Source organism: Talpa occidentalis, unplaced genomic scaffold, assembly GCF_014898055.3.
Source record: "Talpa occidentalis isolate TD23 unplaced genomic scaffold, MPIMG_talOcc4v2.1 talOcc4.13, whole genome shotgun sequence".
NCBI classification, from domain to species: Eukaryota; Metazoa; Chordata; class Mammalia; order Eulipotyphla; family Talpidae; genus Talpa; species Talpa occidentalis.
This window is the reverse complement of record NW_023601322.1, coordinates 73,786,375-73,804,434: the sequence shown is the minus strand read 5'-3', so window position 1 is coordinate 73,804,434 and position 18,060 is coordinate 73,786,375. Positions and strand designations below refer to the sequence as shown.

General features: G+C 44.5%; 1 protein-coding gene across 3 annotated transcripts in view; it reads right to left on the bottom strand.

The window, feature by feature from the left end:
• FSTL4 (follistatin like 4) overlaps nt 1-18,060 on the bottom strand; it is a 672,816-nt gene that overhangs the window by 25,594 nt on the left and 629,162 nt on the right. For all 3 annotated transcript variants that reach the window (XM_054694402.1, XM_054694403.1, XM_054694401.1), the window contains 3 exons: nt 2,733-2,894; nt 2,228-2,362; nt 1,392-1,418 (listed from right to left, as the gene is read on the bottom strand). In XM_054694402.1, coding sequence (XP_054550377.1) covers nt 1,392-1,418; nt 2,228-2,362; nt 2,733-2,894 — 324 coding nt within the window. The remainder of the gene's footprint in view (nt 1-1,391; nt 1,419-2,227; nt 2,363-2,732; nt 2,895-18,060) is intronic.

Below are 18,060 nucleotides of genomic sequence, written 5' to 3'. Positions count from 1 at the left end.
GGGTCTGCGTGTCTAGCAGGCACGGCGTTTTTGGTGACTGGATTGTGCAATATGAGCATGGCACCTGCCAGCCCTAAGGGGCTGTGGGTCTTAAGTGAGAGCCTGGGTCTCTGTGTCTGCATTTTATACACCACAGGGACACCTCATTCTTTGCAGGACTCGACTTCTGAAACTTAAGTCCCTTTGCAGTAGCCTCACCTTAGAAAGATACCACCCCACAAAGATGGGGAGCAAAAGCCTTCTGTGGGCATCATGGGATTGGGCAGCATTGAGGACAACTGTCCTTGATGCTATGACACCTTCTCAGCTCCTTTGCGCCTGCTGGCAGCAGCCTTGTGTTCTGGGCTGTGCCTGTTTTGCTCCCATCTTTGTGAGCTTTACTGGCTGGATCTGGGCATTGCTCGGGGATGTATCTGTGTGCATGTGCCAGAGGCCATGCCACAGAGTTATGGAGGAAAAATAGGGCAGGAAAATGCTGTTTTTTAAAGGGGGAGATTGGGCCTCCCTGGTAGTGCTGGTAGTTGAGCACTGCACTGTGAAGCTGTCCGCAGCCTCTGCAGTGCCAGTTCGATCCCCTCTGGCTGGGGAGAAACCCACATGGCACGGCAGACCTCTCTTGTCTACCTCGCTGCTCCCCTCAACAGTATATTTCAGTCAGTCTGCCTGTTCTGTTCCCCGCTCTGTCTCTGGTGAATCCTCTCACCCTCCCACACATCTGGCCTGTACCCCGGTTCCTGTATAATAAAAAAAAAATAAAGGGGGAGATTTCACACTTAACTCTGAAATCAGCATTTACTCTAATATTTCTCAGAAGCCCCTCTGCCCCCTGAACTGAAGGTCTTTTCTCATAGCAGTTCTGCATTGGTAGACTCTGTTCAGAATCAGAGTTGGGGTACACATGTGTACATGACCCCTGTGACCCGCCCCCACCTCGACCCACCCTGGGAACCATATGAAATGGTCAGTATCAGAAACCGCACTTTTGTCTGGCCCAATCTAGAGATTGTTAGATAAACAGCATTTGTCCAAACCCTTTGCAAAATTCTGACACCAAAATCAGCTGCTGGAAGAATGTTTACGGGCCAGCTCTGACCAGGAAGCCCTGCCCAGTGGTTGCCCAGAGAAGATTTCAAACAGCTTTAAATGGAAATATCCTATTTTTAAACACTCATGGACTAGTGTCCATGAAAGACACAGGTGGGTTTGGAGCCTGCTTCTCAGCGTTGGCACTGGGGTCTGACATTAACCTCCGCCCCCATACGGTGTGGCACATGGACCCCTCTCGGGAGGCTGCTTGGTGTCTGGGAAAGCTGGTGGCCCATGGAAAGATGCCCATTAGGGCACCACGAACACTCACGATCACAGGCAACACAGAACAAGGGAGCTGGTACCTTCCTCTCGCCACAGAATGTTTGCAACTGCAGCAGCAGCGTTGAGAGAGCGGGAGCATGGTGGAAGGAGGAAAAAGAAGAAAGCCATGTCAGAGCCTTCACTGTGCCATTCACTTCATGCCCAGACTCTGTCTAGTCTGCATTTATACAACCTGTACCCTCGCTGCCCCAGTGACTGGACTTGGGGTGGTGGGGGGACTCTGGCTATAGACAAATGCTCCTAGGTCTCAGGATGCATCTTTGAAGCTACACCCCAGTATCAGCTAATGGGGCTCGCCACATTCTTGGGTAATAAAGAGTAGACAGCTGTCTCCCCTCCCAGGAGAGCGCTGGTTTTCAGTTAGGATTCTCCTACACCCGTCATCTTTGCCTGAGGGAGAGAGACCCGTGACCAACATGACGTCCATGAAGTCACACGTGGGCCCCCTTGGGACGCAACAGCTGCGAGGGGAGCAGACCCAGCCCACCGGCTTGGGAGGAGAGATGCCCGTGCACTTGAGCCAGGGCAGTTCCTGGGCCACGGTGGCGCGGCAGCACTGGAGGGCAGGTAGGAGGAGGTGGAATCTTATGAACAAAAAGTAGGAGGCAGAATTGAGGCTGGGATGGTTGAGCTTCCCGGGATCCTGGGCTCTGTCTGCATTTTCCAGAGTTTAGGTGGCCAGGAAAGGCCTGCTCACCTCTGGGGCCCCCGTCCCTAGTTTGTGCAGGAAAGGGTAAGGGTTCCCACTGTCTTCAGGAGATCATGATGGGAGGGGGTGGCCCCAGTCAGTGGGTTCTCTTTGCCCCCAACCACTGCCAGTCAGCTCACTGAGCAATAAAGGCCAGCGTGGACTCACGGGTCTTTCTAGCCGAGTCTTCGATGAAGAGCGAGGAGATATCTTCGTCCACTCCCACTTCGTTTTTGGCAATGCAGGTGTACGCCCCTGTGTCTTCGTACCGGACGCTGCCGATGTGCAGCTCGCTCCCATTGGCTGCAGAGGACAGCGGTCAGGGCAGCCTGCTCAGTGGGAACCTCTACTCCTGCCCTCCGGTCCCCTTCCCCGGGCTGTCGAGAGCGTGCGGGTCAAATACACCAGGGCAGGGCTGAGGGCAACCACCACCCCCGACGGGTACCGGGCAGGCTAGGACAGCTGACCCTGACTGAGCGAAACCTGGGATCCAACTGGCAGCTAAAGCCCTCCAGACCTGTGTGGGCCTGGGCAGCAGAAACATTTGGGCAGACACTTGCTTCCCCCCAGTATGTCTGACTTAGAAATAAGCCGCACCGCGCCTCTCCCGTGCCGGGGTGATGGTACCGTGCGGTCGTGGGAGTAGCACACGGACGCCGAGGGCAGGTCTTACCTAAAAGGGAGAGCTGTTTAGACATCTGGGTGGAGACATCCATGCCATTCTTCAGCCATGTGATTCTGGGCATGGGAATGCCCTCTGCGTGGCATCTCAGGCTGGCCGCCACCCCGGGCTCCTGGGCCTGGGTCTCTGGGTAGACGCGGATGACCGGGGGCACTGCGGAGAGAGTCAGCGCCGGTGAGAGGCAGCCCCCGCCTGGCCTCGGGCCTGAGCTCCAACCCTGAGACCCTGCTCCCGAGACGTGGGCCCGAGAGGCCACCTGGAATGCTTTGTGAGCGGCGCACAATCACCCTGTTCAGCAACTCAAGTCCCAGAAGAAAGGGCGATAAAGTGGATTGTAGGCAATAAACATGTCAGGCTTTGTACTCTGTAATTCATGGCCTTCATCATTATTCTAAATATGATCAGAAAGACATTGAAATATTTAATGCTGTTCAGCTGTTACATGTGAAGAGCAACAGCTACTGGAATTTATTTCTGGATGCATAAAATTCAGATATATTATTTCCGTTATCGGAAAGTCATTGGACGGGGGCTTAATTTCTTGCAGGAAGTGCTTCACAGAGCACTTATGGGCACTGACTGGCAGGGCTACTAATTACATCACCGCTCTGGGAAGGTCTGTTGGTTTTGCAGACCTGTCTATTTACTCCCCCACTTCTCAGCCCCTGGAACGCGGCTGGGAGGCAGTGTGCGCCATCCTCGGCTCTTGACACGCCCATGGCAGCTACGTTCGGGGCTGGGTTGTAGCCTGGCCCACCCATCAGATAAGTGTGGGTGGGCAAGACTTCAGCACCCTCCTCACTGCGAGGGCCTTTTTAGAGAGGCCCTATTGGGGAGGGACCGGGAAGAAGTGAGGACTGACTATGGGGTCTCCTCCTATGCGTAGCTCTGGGCCCAGCAAATAATGATCATTTCAGAGGCATTAAGGGATCTCATTTACTGATACGTTTTGCTCTACACACTCCCCAAAGAGATTTGTGACAGCTTATTTAAAAGCACCTATATACTAAACAAAGCCATCACACACCTTCTAGAAAGGTGAGAGATGGAACTACTGAATCACATTTTCCCAGTATTATCTGGAAGCGCGTTCTGTCTGATGAAAGAAAACAGCCCAGTGCTTTAGGAGAGAGATTTTTTTGGGAACGGAGAAAGCACGGCTCTCGAATGCTGATGTAGGAGGTGGCCAAGGTGCCAGTCACGCGCCTAGAATGAGTGACCTGTGCTTGAGTGGGCACAGAAGAAAACCCACATGGCTTCATTGTGGGGAATGGGCTGTGCAAATGAAAAGCCCCAGGAGGTTGCTAACAGTCTGATCAACTCTGAGTTGCAAGTCTTTCCTCTGGTTGACCTGTGGGGCAAAGTTGGGTGGCAGAGGAGAAAAACCCCAGGGAGAACTGGAAAGTCATGAGCCCACCATCAGGATGGCTGGAGATGGCTTCCGAGAGCCCCGTGCCGCACACCCAGAGACCTGACAGCGGTTATGTCACAGCTGCGGCCCAGTTCCTCCTCATCAGTCATTCTGGAGGGAGAGGACCAGGGGGTGGCAGAAGGTGCTTGTCCCAGATCAGACCACTGAGGATGGGTGGTGGATGGGGCTCTACTGCAGCAAATGGAAGGGCTGCTTAGGACGTCAGAATGGCTCTCCTTTCTCTGACTTCCTTTCGTTCAACGAGAAAAGAAACAGGAACTTATCCAGGAAACTTCCCTACAAACTGCAGTTGGTAGAGGGAAGAGCAGGGTTTAGGATGAACAGATAGTAGAAATTTGGTCAGGAACCTGTAATTAAAGAGCAGAGACAGAACCGGGGGGGGGGGCACCACTCACCAATGGCTAGATCCAGTAAGAAAATGAACAAATCCCCCATTTAGAAAAGGACAAGATAAAGGAAAAGCGAGGAAATTATGAGAAACATCAGACTCCACTAGAAGAGAAAATAAATATGGACACAATAGCCTTAAAGAATTAGGGGGATTCTACCCACAAGTGGTGGAATGGAGAAGTTGGAATAATCCTCTCCCTAAAAAAAACAAAAGACAAACTGGGTGGAAAATAATATTTGCATAGAGAAAGATCCTGCTGCTCCATCCTCTATAGAACCCCAGGGCCTCACCACAGAGATCTCAAACTAAGGCTGGTAGTTTGAGGGAGGCAGCAGGAGGAAGTGCGGGGATCATGACTGGGGTAGAGTAGATCTCCCAGCTGCCAGGATGGGCTGGGGTTGACCACCCAAGCCACGATGGGGCAGAGACAACCTGGAGCAGTGTGAACTCTGTGGGCACAGACCTGGGAGATTGGGTACTCTGTGCACTGTCACCAAAATCTCCCTCTCCACACCCCACTCGGAAGAGCTCAAAGAGACGCCCGGTTTAGCCAGGCCAGACTCCATAAAAAGCCCAACAGCAGGGGGATGGACGTGCAGAGAACTCACGAATCCCTCGGGAAAGCAGACAAATGGTATGCAGATATGCAGCCTGCAGAAGTGCCAACAGAGATAGCGATGGGGCAGCGATGGCCACTGTTGAGTGCCATCTAGTGCACACCCACCACACACTCTCAGGCTCAGCACTGCCCGCCTGCCAAGAGTAACTGGAGTGTGAGCCTAGGGGTCCAGAACTACCTCCCCCAACCAGAGGACTCAAGTATTGTAGATTACGACGCACTGCAGAAAGCAGCAGCATGGACGTGGCGGGTGGTGGTGGTGGGGGTAGTTAAGGCAACATAAGTATAGAATACAGCTTGCTGAGGAATGAAAGAAGAGGAGGTAGTGGCAACCAACTTCACACCTCAAACAGATTGAGCATTAAAGCCCCAGATCCCCTTCCTGTCCCCACCTCAGACCAAGGTAAATTAAGAAGACAAACAAAACTGAATATCTAGTAACCCACCCCTACACCCACGCAGAGCGTGTAAGGTAACACTGATGCCTACAAAGCAAGAAACATCTCAACACAGATGCAAAAGCGAAATGAGACAGACAGAAAATCTGGGTCAAGCATAAAGCATACAGAAATAGATGAAGACTTCAAAACAATAATATTAAAAATGCTAGAAGAGCCACTGGAAGGTCAAAGGCAGAATGACAGGTATTAAGACCTTAGGAAGGAGATCCAGGAACAAAGAGTTCTTCACCAGAATTGGAAATGAAAGAGGTGAAATTACAGCAGCTATTATCGAAATATACAGGATCATATGAACCTGTTGTAAAAGTCTGTATGCTAACAAATTGGACAACCTAGAAGAAATGGACAGATTCATACACTCATACAACCTCCCAAGATTGAACCATGATGAAATAAGATAGCCTAAACAGTCCAATCACAAGTGTTGAAATTGAAAGAGTCATAAAAAGCCTCCCCAGAATAAAAGTCCAGGACCAGATCACTTCATGAGAGCCCTACCTAACCTATAAAGGTCTAATACCTACCCTACTCATACTCTTCAAAAAAAAAAAAATAGAAGAGGGAGGAAATCTCCCCAATACAATCTACAAAGCCAACACTGCCCTGATCCAAAGCCAAACAAAGATAGTACAAAGAAAATTATAGACCGATATCTCTGCTGAATGTAGATCCAAACATTCTCAACAAAACACAGCCAGCATCACACTCAATGGTGAAAATCTGAAAGTGCTTCCAATAAGATCAGGAACAATATAGGGATCCCCTCTGTCGCTGTTATCCAACATACTCCTGGAAGTCCTGGCTGAAGCAATTAGGCAAGAAAAAGACATAAAAGGGATCCAACTTGGAAAAGAAGTTAAACTGTCATTATTCACAGACAGCATGCTAATGTACTTAGAGAAACAAAAGTATTCTACAAAACACTTCTAGAAATAACAAATGAATACAATAAGGTTGCAGGCTACAAAAATCAATACACAATATCAGTGGCACTTCTACATGCAAATATTGTATCAGAGAAAGGGAAATAAGGAAATCAGGGAAAGAGAAATAAGGAATACAGTTCCATTTACAATCACACCAAAAAGAGTGAAATACCTGGAAATAAACTTAATGAAGGAGATGGAAAACGTGCAGAATGAAAAATATGAAATGCCATTAAAGGAAATAAAAGACACACAGAAATGGAAAAATATCCTGTACTCATGGGTGGGAAGAATATCATGGGAATGGCCATACTACCCAAAGCAATTTACAGATTGAAAGCAATACCTATCAAAATACCAATGACCTTTTTTTCCCCAAAGGAAATAGAACAAACAATTATAAAATTTATATGGAACCACAAAAGGCCCCAAATAGCCAAAACAATCTTGAGGGGAAAAAAAAAAAAAAGAAAAAGAAAAACGGAGGCCTCACACTTCTTGACTTCAACACAACATGGCAACAGTAATCAAAACAGGAAGGTGCTGGGACAAAGCCAGAGAGACTGACGGAACAGAACCGAAAGCCCAGAGATAAATCCATATGAATCTGGACAGCTACTTTTTGACAAGGGAATTACGGCCATGCAGTGGAGAATAGATCGCCTTTTCGCATGGGCACTTGGGGATGCACAAAGGGAATTAGACGTTGTAACACCCTGCTGCTGTTGGTGCCGCTGCTGCTGATTAGGAAAGAGAGGTTTGGAAAAGGGGCAAAAGGGAAATCTTTGGAGTTTTCACTGCCGGGGGTGAGGGACGAATGGAAAAGCAGTGCCATCAGGAACCAGTTCGTGTTGGACGGGAACAGGGGTGAGCATGGTGTTATTTAAAAATAAACTCAATTCTATTTGGGGCAATGTTCAAAAAAAAAAAAAATGGTGCTGGAAAACATGGATAGCCACATGTAAAAAAAATAAAGCAAGACCTGTATTTAATACCATGTCCAAAAATGGACTCAAAATGGATTAAATACCTGGACATAAGAACTTAAATCATAAAGTACTTGGAAAAAATATAAGCAACAAACTATATAACATCTTCCATAATGATATATTTGGGAAAACAACCCCAGCAGCAAGGGAATCAAAAGAAAAAAAAAAAAAAAAAGGCATGTGGGATTACATCAAACGTAGACGTTTTTATACCTCAAAAGAAACCGTTAAAAAAACAAAAAGGTAACGTATAGAATGGGAAAAATTTGCATATCTTACATCTGACAAAGAGTTACTCTCCACATTCATTTGAAAGGAAACCTGCACGCCTATGTTTATTGCAGCACTATTTACAATAGCTATGATGTTGAAACAATCTAAATGCCCAAAAACAGACGACTGGATCAAGAAGATGTATATATACACAATGGAATACTATTCAGCAATCAAGATAAACTCATGCCATCTGTAGCAACATGGATGGCACTGGGAGGGATTATGCACAGTGAAATAAGTCAGAAGGAAAAAGAAAAATATTGGATGATTTCACTTACAGGACAAATGTAGGGGACCCAAACAAGGGATCAGGGAAAACAATATAAAATAAAACATTTCCAAAATTCACAAAGTACTTACAATGAAACAAATGACTCAATTAAAAAATGGGCAAAGGACCTCAACAAACACTTCTTTAATGAAGACATTCAGATGTCCCCTATATTGTTTCCAGATATATGAAAACATGTTCGACATCATTTATAAGAGAAATGCAAATTAAAACCACATTGAGATATCAACTCTCCCTTATGAGAACGGCATATATATAATGGAATTAATCAATGTTGGCAAGGTTGCAGTGAAAAAGGAATGCTCATCCACTGTTGGTGAGAATGTAAACTGATACAGCCCTTGTGGAAAACGGCATGGAGTTATCTCAAAAAAATAAAAATGAATATAGCATTTGATCCAGCAACACTGTTATTAGGTATCTATTCAAATAACATGAAAAATTTAACACGAAAAGATCTATCTACATCTATGTACATAGCAGCACTATTTACAACTACCAAATCATGGAAACAACCCAAATGCCCTTCAACAGATGAACAGGAACTGTGGAGCATATATTCAATGGAATATTACACAGCTGTGAAGGAAAATGTGGCATTTGGCAAAAAATTGATAGACCCTGAGGTGATTATGTTGAGTGAGTTCTATCCAAAGGTGAAAGCCAGACTATGGTTTCTACTCATCTGTAGAATATACATATAAAAAAATAACCAATGACACACAAACAATAGATGAAATAAAAATCTGATCTCAGCAAAAAAGCAGATAATGGTTACCAGAGAAGAAAGAGTAGATGGGATGGAGGAGAGAGAAAGATGGGATATAGGCATGGGTGGTTTAGTGGAAGCTAAAAAAAAAGAAATTAAACTTTCATTTGTAATGAAAACACTCAATAAAATGGAAATAAATGAAACTGAACTGAACATTATATATGAAAAAGGCACAGCCAATATCATACTCTATTATGAAAAGCTGAAAGCGTTCCCACTCCGATCCGGAGCAAGACAAGGATGTGTACTACCATCAGTATTATTCAACATGGTATTGAAAGTCCTAGTCAAAGCAGTTAGGCTAGAAAAAGACATAAAAGGAATCTAAATTGGAAAAGAAGTAAAACTGTCACTATTTGCAGATGACATGCTAATATACTTAGAGAAACCAAAAGACTATTAAAACCTAGTAGGAATAATAAATGAATACGATAAATGTCAGGATACAAAATGAATGCACAAAAAAATCAGTTGCATTTCTATATGCAAACAATGTATCAGAAGAAGTGGAAATAAGGAATGCAATCCCATTTACAATCATGCCAAAAAGAATGAATTACCTGGGAGTAAATTTAACAAAGGAGGTGAAAGACCTATATATTGAAAACTATAAAATACTACTAAAAGAAAAAAAATGCTATTAAAGGAAGTAAAAGAATACAAAGGAATGAGAAGATATACTGTATTCGTGGATTGGAAGAAGAATCATTAAAATGACCATGTTACGTAAAGCAATTTACAGATTCAATGCAATACCAATGGCCTTTTTCAAGGAAATAGCACAAATAATTAGAAAATTTATATGGAACAAAAGGCCCTGAATTGTCACAGCAATCCTGAGAGAAAAGAAGAAAAATGGAGGCATCGCACTTCCTGACTTCAGACAATGTTACACAGCAACAGTAATCAAAACAGTACGGTACTGGAACAAAAACAGAAACTCAGACTAATGAAATAGTATGGAAAGCCTAGAGGCACTGGGAAGTTATTCACTCAGCCTGTTAGTGCCTCCCAGCACACAGGAGCCCCAACCTGGGCTTTGCAGGGCTTTGCTTTACATTGGGACCCTCAACAACCCCTCAATGAGCACCCCTGCATCCAGGACAGGCTGCCTGCTCCCTGGGCAGACAGAGGCCCAAGATGCAACCTAGCAGGACTTAACTACTCACTGTGGGCCCCCAGCCGCACTGGGAAGTGCATCCCACTCAGCCTAGTGGCATCTCCCAGCACACTGGGCCCAAGTTTGGGCCTCACAGGGCTTTGTGCTACATTGGGGACCCTCAGAAAGCCCTTGGTGAGCACCCTGACTCCAGGCCAAGCTGCAGCTCCTTGGAAGTAAACAGAGGTCCAGGTCGTAAACTTGTAGGACTATTCACAGCAGACTCCCTGGCTGTACCAGGGAGTGCAGCCCACTCAGCTGTATAGGGCTGAACAAAATGGCAATGACAGACTTCTATATATCAATAATCACCCTGAATGTTAATGGTCTAAACTTACCAGTGTTTAGACCATGATCTAAAAACACAGAGTAGCATGTTGGATTAGGAGACAGAACCCAACCTTCTACTGTCTCCAGGAAACATATCTAAGTTCCAAAGATAAACATACATGGAAAGGATTGGAAAACAATTCTAAAAGCAAATGGCCCCAAGAAGAAGGGGCAACCATATTTACACCAGATAAAATAGACTCCAAGCTAAAAAGGTGACAAGAGACATAGATGGACCCCATGATGATCAAGGGGACAATATACCAGGAAGATATAACACTCATCAGTGTATGCACAACAAATAAGGGAGCACCAAAATACAGTAGAAAATTATCATCTCCACTCTCACCAAAGGACAGATCAATGAGACAGAAAATAAACAAGGACATAATAGCCCCAAACAAAGATCTAAACCACATAGGCCTAACAGACATCTATAGGAATCTGCATCCCCCAAAACTGACTATATGTTTTCCTCTAGCACACATGGTTCATTCTCCAGGATTGACCACATACTGAGTTATAAGACAAACATCAATAAGTACATGATATTGAAATCATACCAAGTATCTTCTCTGACCATAAGGTATCAAACTAGAAGTCTACTACTAAAAAAACAAGGAGATCCCCCATTAGATGGAGATTGAACAAATGCTATGGAAAGACCAAAGGAGAATTAAAGAATACCTTGAGAAAAATAATGAGGACACAACCACCCAGAATGTATATATGGGACACACCAAAATCATATTAAGAGGAAAGAATATAGAAGTAAAGGCCCACATCAATAAACAAGAAAGAATCCAATGAAACAACCTAATCTCCCACCTCAAGGAACTAGAAAAAGAACAAAAACACACAAAAGCCAGCAGAAGGAAATATAAATAACAACAGAAATAAATGAAATAGAATAAAAAAGATAGCCCAAAAGTTCAATGAAAGCAAAAAGCTTTCAATAAAATAAACAAAATAGACAAATCTCTGCCTAGGCTCACAAAGAAAAAGAAGAAAATTCAAACAAACAGGATCATAAATGAAAGAGGAGAAATTATAACAGAAATCTATAGGATAATTAGAGATTACTATGAACATTTATATGCAAATATGTTCAACAATCTAGATGAGGTGGACAAATTCTTAGAATTATGCAATCACACAAAGCTGAATATAGAAAACTTAAGCAAAACAATTACAAGCAGTAAAATTGAAGCAATAATCAAACCCCTCCCCCATAGAACATAACCCCAGGACCAGGTGGCTTCAAAAACAAGTTTTATCAAATGCTCAAAGATGAACTCAGGCCTATCCTACAAGAACGCTCTCAAAAAATTAAGAAGGAATACTACCAAATATATTTTACAAGGCCAACATCACACTAACACCAAAACCAAACGGAGACAACAACAACAAAACTACAGACCAATCTCCCTAATGAACACAGATGCTAAAATCCTCACCATAATCTTAGCAAACCAAATCCAACAATGCATCATCACAAGGATTATATACCATGACCAAGTAGGGTTTATTCCAGGGACTCAAGGACGGTTCAACATTCAAAACTCAATTAGTGTAATCCACCACATCAACAAAAAGAAAAATAAAAACCATATGATCATATCAATAGATGTTGAGAAAGCATTCGATAAAGTGCAACATCCATTTATGATGATGGCCCTTAAAAAACTCATGATAAAAGGAACACATCTTAGCATAACAAAAGCCATCTATGACAAACCCACAGCTAACATCATCTCAAGGGTGAAAAACTGAAAGCCTTCCTATTAAGATCTGGAACAAGACAAGGATGTCCACTCCCTTTTTTTTTTTAAAGATTTATTTATTTGGGCCTCCCCTGGTGGCGCAGTGGTTGAGTGCTGGGCTGCGAAGCTGCCTGCAGCCTTTGCAGCACCGGTTCAATCGCCAGCCGGCGGCTAGGGTCCCACATGGTGCCACAGACCTCCCCTGCCATGCCCACTGCTCCCCTCAGCAGTGTATTTTGTCAGTCTGCCTGTTCTGTTCCCTGCTCTGGCCCTGGTGAATTCTCTCACCTTCCCAAGCTTCTGACTGTGCCCAGTGCTTGTATAAATAAATAAAATCTTTAAAACATTTATTTATTTATGCATACAAGAGCTGGGGTACAGGCCAGAGGTGTGGGGGGTGAGAGGATTCACCAGAGACAGAGTGGGGAACAGAACAGGCAGACTGACTGAAATACACTGTACACTGCTGAGGGGAGCAGCAGGCGAGACAGGAGAAGTCTGCTGCGCCATGTGGGTTGCTCCCTGGCCAGCCGGGGATTGAACTCCGTGCTGCAGAGGCTGCAGATTGCCTCATAGTGTGGTGCTTAACCCCTTGTGCCACCAGGGAGGCCCAAGGATGTCCACTTTCACCACTGCTTTTCAACATAATAGTAGAAGTCCTAGCTAGAGCAACTAGGCAAGAGAAAGACATACAAGGAATTCAAATTGGGAAAGAAGTAAAACTATCATTATTTGCAGATAATGGTAATAGATGAAATGATAACACAAAGAAAGAACCATAAAAAAGCCCACAGAAAAACTAATTAAAACAATAAACCCACTTAGCAAAGTAGCAGGCTACAAAATCAAGAAGCAAAAATCAGTAGCATTCCTATATGGAAAGAATCAGTCTGAGAAGTAGTTAAGGAATTAATCTCATTTACAATTGTTCCAAAAAAAATAAATACCTGGGAATAAACCTAACAAAGGAAGTGAAAGACCTATAAAAGGAAAATTGCAAAACACTATTAAAAGGAGTAAAGACAAAAAAATGGAAAGGTATTTCCTGCTCATGGATCAGAAGAATTAACATTATCAAAATGGCCATCCTACCAAAAGCAATTTACAGATTCAGTGCAATTCAAATAAAAATCTCAATGGCATTCTTCAAGAAAATGGAAAAATATTGCTGAAATCCATATGGAATCTCAAAGATCCCTGAGTAACTAAAGCTCTCCTGACTAAAAGGGGAAAGAACGGAGGTATTACACACCCAAACTTTATATTACAAAGTCTTAAGAATAAAAACAGCATGTTATTGGAACAAAAAATGAGTAGAAGAGCTAATAAGCACTTCTCCAAAAACAGACATACAGATGGGCCAATGAGCACATGAAAAAAAAAATCATCACTTTGTCACTAAGGGAATGCAAATAAAAACCCCAGTAAGATACCACTCGATACCTGTGAGAATGATCCATATCATAGACTAGAAACAACAATTGTTGTTTAGGGTATGGAGAAAATGGAACCCTCGTGCTCTGCTGGTGGGAATGTAGACTGGTTCAGCCCCTTGTTTTTGTTTTTTTTTTTTTGAGATTTATTTTTATACAAGAGCTGGGGTATAGCCAGAGGTGTGGGAGGGTGAGAGGATCCCCCAGAGACAGAGCAGGGAGCAGCACAGGCAGATGACCAAAATACACTACTGAAGGGAGCAGCGGGTGCAACAGGAGAGGTCTGCCATGCCATGTGGGATCCTTGCAGGCCTGCCGGGATCAAACTCTTCACTGCAGAGGCTGCAACAGCTTCGCTGCGCTGAACCCGCTGAGCCACTGGGAAGGCCCTGGTTCAGCCCCTTGTAGGAAGTTCCTGTAAGGACTAAAAATGGATCTGCCAGACAACTCAGTAATTCCACTCCTAGGTAACTATGCCCTAAATACAAAAACATTATTGTGAAAGAATATATACACTTCTGCGTTCACGGCAGCACTATTTACAATAGCCACGCTATGGAAACAACCTAAGTGCCTCAGAACAGTCGAGTGAATAAAGAAGATATGGTGTATCCACAATGCAGAGATTAAAAAGACAAGATAAACTCATGTCATTCGGGCACGAAGGCATTATGCTAAGTGAAATAAGCCAGAAGGAGAAAGACAAATACTTACATGTGGAATATAGAGAAACCAAACAAAGGATCAGATAAAGTCAAACTGAAAAATCATCCTTGAAAGCTGACCAGAGAACTGAAGCATCCAGAGTGGAAGGTGGAGACCAGGACGCTTGAGGGAGAGAGCACCATGGGCTATGGTGGTGGACGGTGGGTGCTTTGGTGGGGGTGCACTGTGGTAACTACCCCTGAAGAGGGAGCTCCTATACTCCCCCTATATTAACAACAATGTAAATCAATAGTACTTTAATAAAAAATTAAAGCACAAAGAACTGGGGGGTTTGGGAGCACTGGACTGCTGGGGATGTGGAAAAGGGGGGCGATCACTCACGGTCAGTGGCCAGGTCTGGGGGTTAACAAACTTGTGCTCTTACTAGATCACCCTGTACTTGGCTGAGCCTACCTAGCAAGTACTGTGTAAACCTAAAGGAAGTGGGTGAAGCATCAATAGACACAGTAGAAACGAATGAAATCAGTTAGCAAAAAAGAGTGGAACTGATAAATAAATCTAAAAAATGGCTGCTCATAAAAACCAATGAAATAGATAAATTTCTGGCAAGTGTGATGAATAAAAAAAGAGAGAATACAGAAGAGATTTAAGAAATATGAGACTACTGTATTCAATTATGGGTAATAAATGTGTAAATCTCTATAAAATGGATCATTTAAAAAGAAACTTCAAAGTATCAACACTGAATCAAAGTTCAAAAAATGGTAAAGCATTACTTTTCAGTTATGCAAGATGAGTAAGTTCTGGAGATCTGCTGTGCACCTCATACTGGATGGGGCACTTGAAATTTTGTTACAAGGGTAACATTGGAAGTGTTCTCACTACAAGACAAAAAAGAAAAAAGGAAGGGACATACAGAAATGTCTGTACGTGACAAATCACAATCTGTTGAATGTGATGGTATTTCAGGCGTATGCATCTGTCCAAACTCATCAAATTGTACACAATACATATATGTAGTCTTCTGTATGTCAACTACGTACACCTCAAGGGCCTCCCCTGGTGGCGGAGTGGTTGAGCGCTGGGCTGCGAAGCTGCCCGCAGCCTCTGCAGCGCCGGTTCCATCCCTGGCCACCGGCGAGGGTCCCACATGGCGCGCAGACCTTTCCTGCCGCGCCCACTGCTCCCCTCAGCAATGCATTTTGTCAGTCTGTCTGTTCTGCTCCCCGCTTTGGCTCTGGTGAATTCTCTCACCCTCCCGGGCTTCTGACTGTACCCAGTGCTTGCATAAATAAATAAATAAATCTTAAAAAAAACAAAAAAGAAAAACAAACTACATATACCTCAATAAAGCTGTTAAAAAAAAGTATTACTAGCCCCAAAGTCACCATGGCTAGTTTTATAGGAAAGTTCTTTTGAATCTTTGGACTGGATAATTCTTAGAGCATATGGCATAGATATTCTAAATTAAATCCCAGACACAATAAATTATATATGCAGAGCACAAAAAAGATGACTATAGACCTTTCTCACTTAGGACTTTATATACCAAAATCCTAAGTAAAATATTATCAAATCAAATTTAGCATGGTTTTCAAAGAACATTCTGTGTCCAAGTATATTACGTTTCAATGGCTATTAGGAAATCTGTAATTAATTACAGCCAAAGTTAAAGGCAGTCAAAAAAGAGAAGCTATTTGATTCTCTTGCTAAACACTGAAAGGACCCTGAAAAAAAATTCAAAACCCATTTTTTGGGAAAAAAAAAGTTTAATAAAATAGAAGCAGGATGGTATTTTCTTCTAACAATGAAGTATCTCTCTATAAAAAGAAGAAACAGTACCATTCTTTCCAGAATGGTAAAACATTAAGTCAGGGGGAAAAAAAGGCACTAGCAGATCCTCACCATTACACTGGATGGTATTGTCTGTTGAAAAAAGAATGAGCGGTACAAATACCATGAAGACGGAGAAAAATGATATTTTACCTGCATATGGTCCAGTCAAGATGTACTAGATTAATAAATGAAAATGGTAAAAGGGCCCAAGCACTAAATTAATAGCTTATTCATATACCAGCAGAGACCAGACAGAAAGTACAGAGAACCTAAATGAAGAAAACTATAAAATCTCACACGAGGTATAAAAAAAGACATGAATAATATCCTCTTGGATAGGAGGACTTAACTGTTACTGAGAAACAAGAGACTATGAATGAAGCCATACATTTAATTTAATTCCAATAAAAATCAGCTGGTGGGGTCTTGGCATTTCTAAAATTTATCTACAAGGAACAAATGTGCAGGAACAGATTTTGAAAACATTTTGAATTTTTGAAAAAATGACACTGATGACGGTCATTTGGCCATTCCAGATATTGCCAAGTGTTACGATCTCAAAGGCACTGAGGTTGGGAGTGATGGAGGGAACCCAGGACCACATGTGTGGTCTTGATGGAGGTGACAAAGCTCGGTCAATGCCACCCGGTACAGTCACCCTCTAGCGCGCACCGACCAGGAGTCTGGCATCTCAGAAAGGGCGGTGACTCCAATGGCCTCAGCCTGCCCTCATGGAGGTCTCTGTAGGGGGAGAGGACTGAACAATTCACAGCGCGTGTGAAGAGCAATGCCAGAGGGAGCTGTGGGGACACAGGCACTGGAACCCAGCAGCGTGCACCCTCGCCAGCTCACAAAGGAAGTGCCTTCCTCGTGCCTACGCAGCCCGCCTCTACTGCCGGTGGGTTTGTCCGTGTCCTGGGAGGTCCAAACTGGTGGGCGGTGGGCTGATCTCCGTGAGAGGGCCAGTGGCCAACACCTGAAGACTTCTCCTTGGCCCTGCCCTTTGCAAGGAATGGTGGGCCCAGGACAAGCAAGTACCTGCATCTTTGGGGGCGGGGGCTTGTTAGAACGAGGCTGGGCCACCCCGCAGTGGCTGATGCTGCAGGGCTAGCCTGGGCCTGGATGCTTTGCGTCTACCTATCAGCTTCAGGGGAGGCCCTGAGTCAGCCATGACGGCAAAGCGAATGCAGACCCATTTAGGGTGGGCTAGGAGCTGAGATGAGTGCCATTGTTCAGCAACAGTTCTGGAACAAATGAAACTTGGCTGAAAGTCAAAGATGTGGAGTGAGTGATTCATATAAAAATATCTGAGTGCTATTTCAAGGCAATTATGGCAGAGGGCATAGAGGCAGGATCCTCGAGTCATCCTTTCCCTCAGGAATGCAGGAGATAAGCACCTGGAGGCAGCGGCCACAGCTGGAGCAGAGCCCGGGAGTGAGAGTCAGTGTGTCAGCAAGGAGAGCCGGAAGCCCTCAAAAAGCGATGGGAAAGCTGAGAAACAGTAAGTCAGGAGTGGAGCCAGTTCACTGGAAGGGCTATTGGCCTTCTCCCGATGGCCCCCCAGATTCTCTGACCCTTCTGGGAAGGAGACAGCATAGTTCACTGTGCGGGCCTGTTCCACAGCTCAGAAAGGGACATCCAGGTGACCAGAGACTGGGGTCAGTAGTGGACAAAGTCACAGAGTTGTCCCCCACGTGGTCCCTGGGGGCCCAGGAGGGTCATGACCACTGACCTGTACAACCTCCGGTCTGTATTTACTGGTCGGCTTGGTGGCTTGTTTAGGGCCACCGGACCATGGAGCATATTACCCACATAGTCTGCCAAAATGGGCTTCCCAGGGGCCAGGGCTATGCCCACTGCTTCCCTGCCCACTCACGAAGAAACTGCTAGCACGGGTGCCTGACTGGCCACATTGTTCGTGTTGTGGGTGAAAGCAGAGCAGGCGAGGCTCCCTGCACACATAGGCTTTCCCAC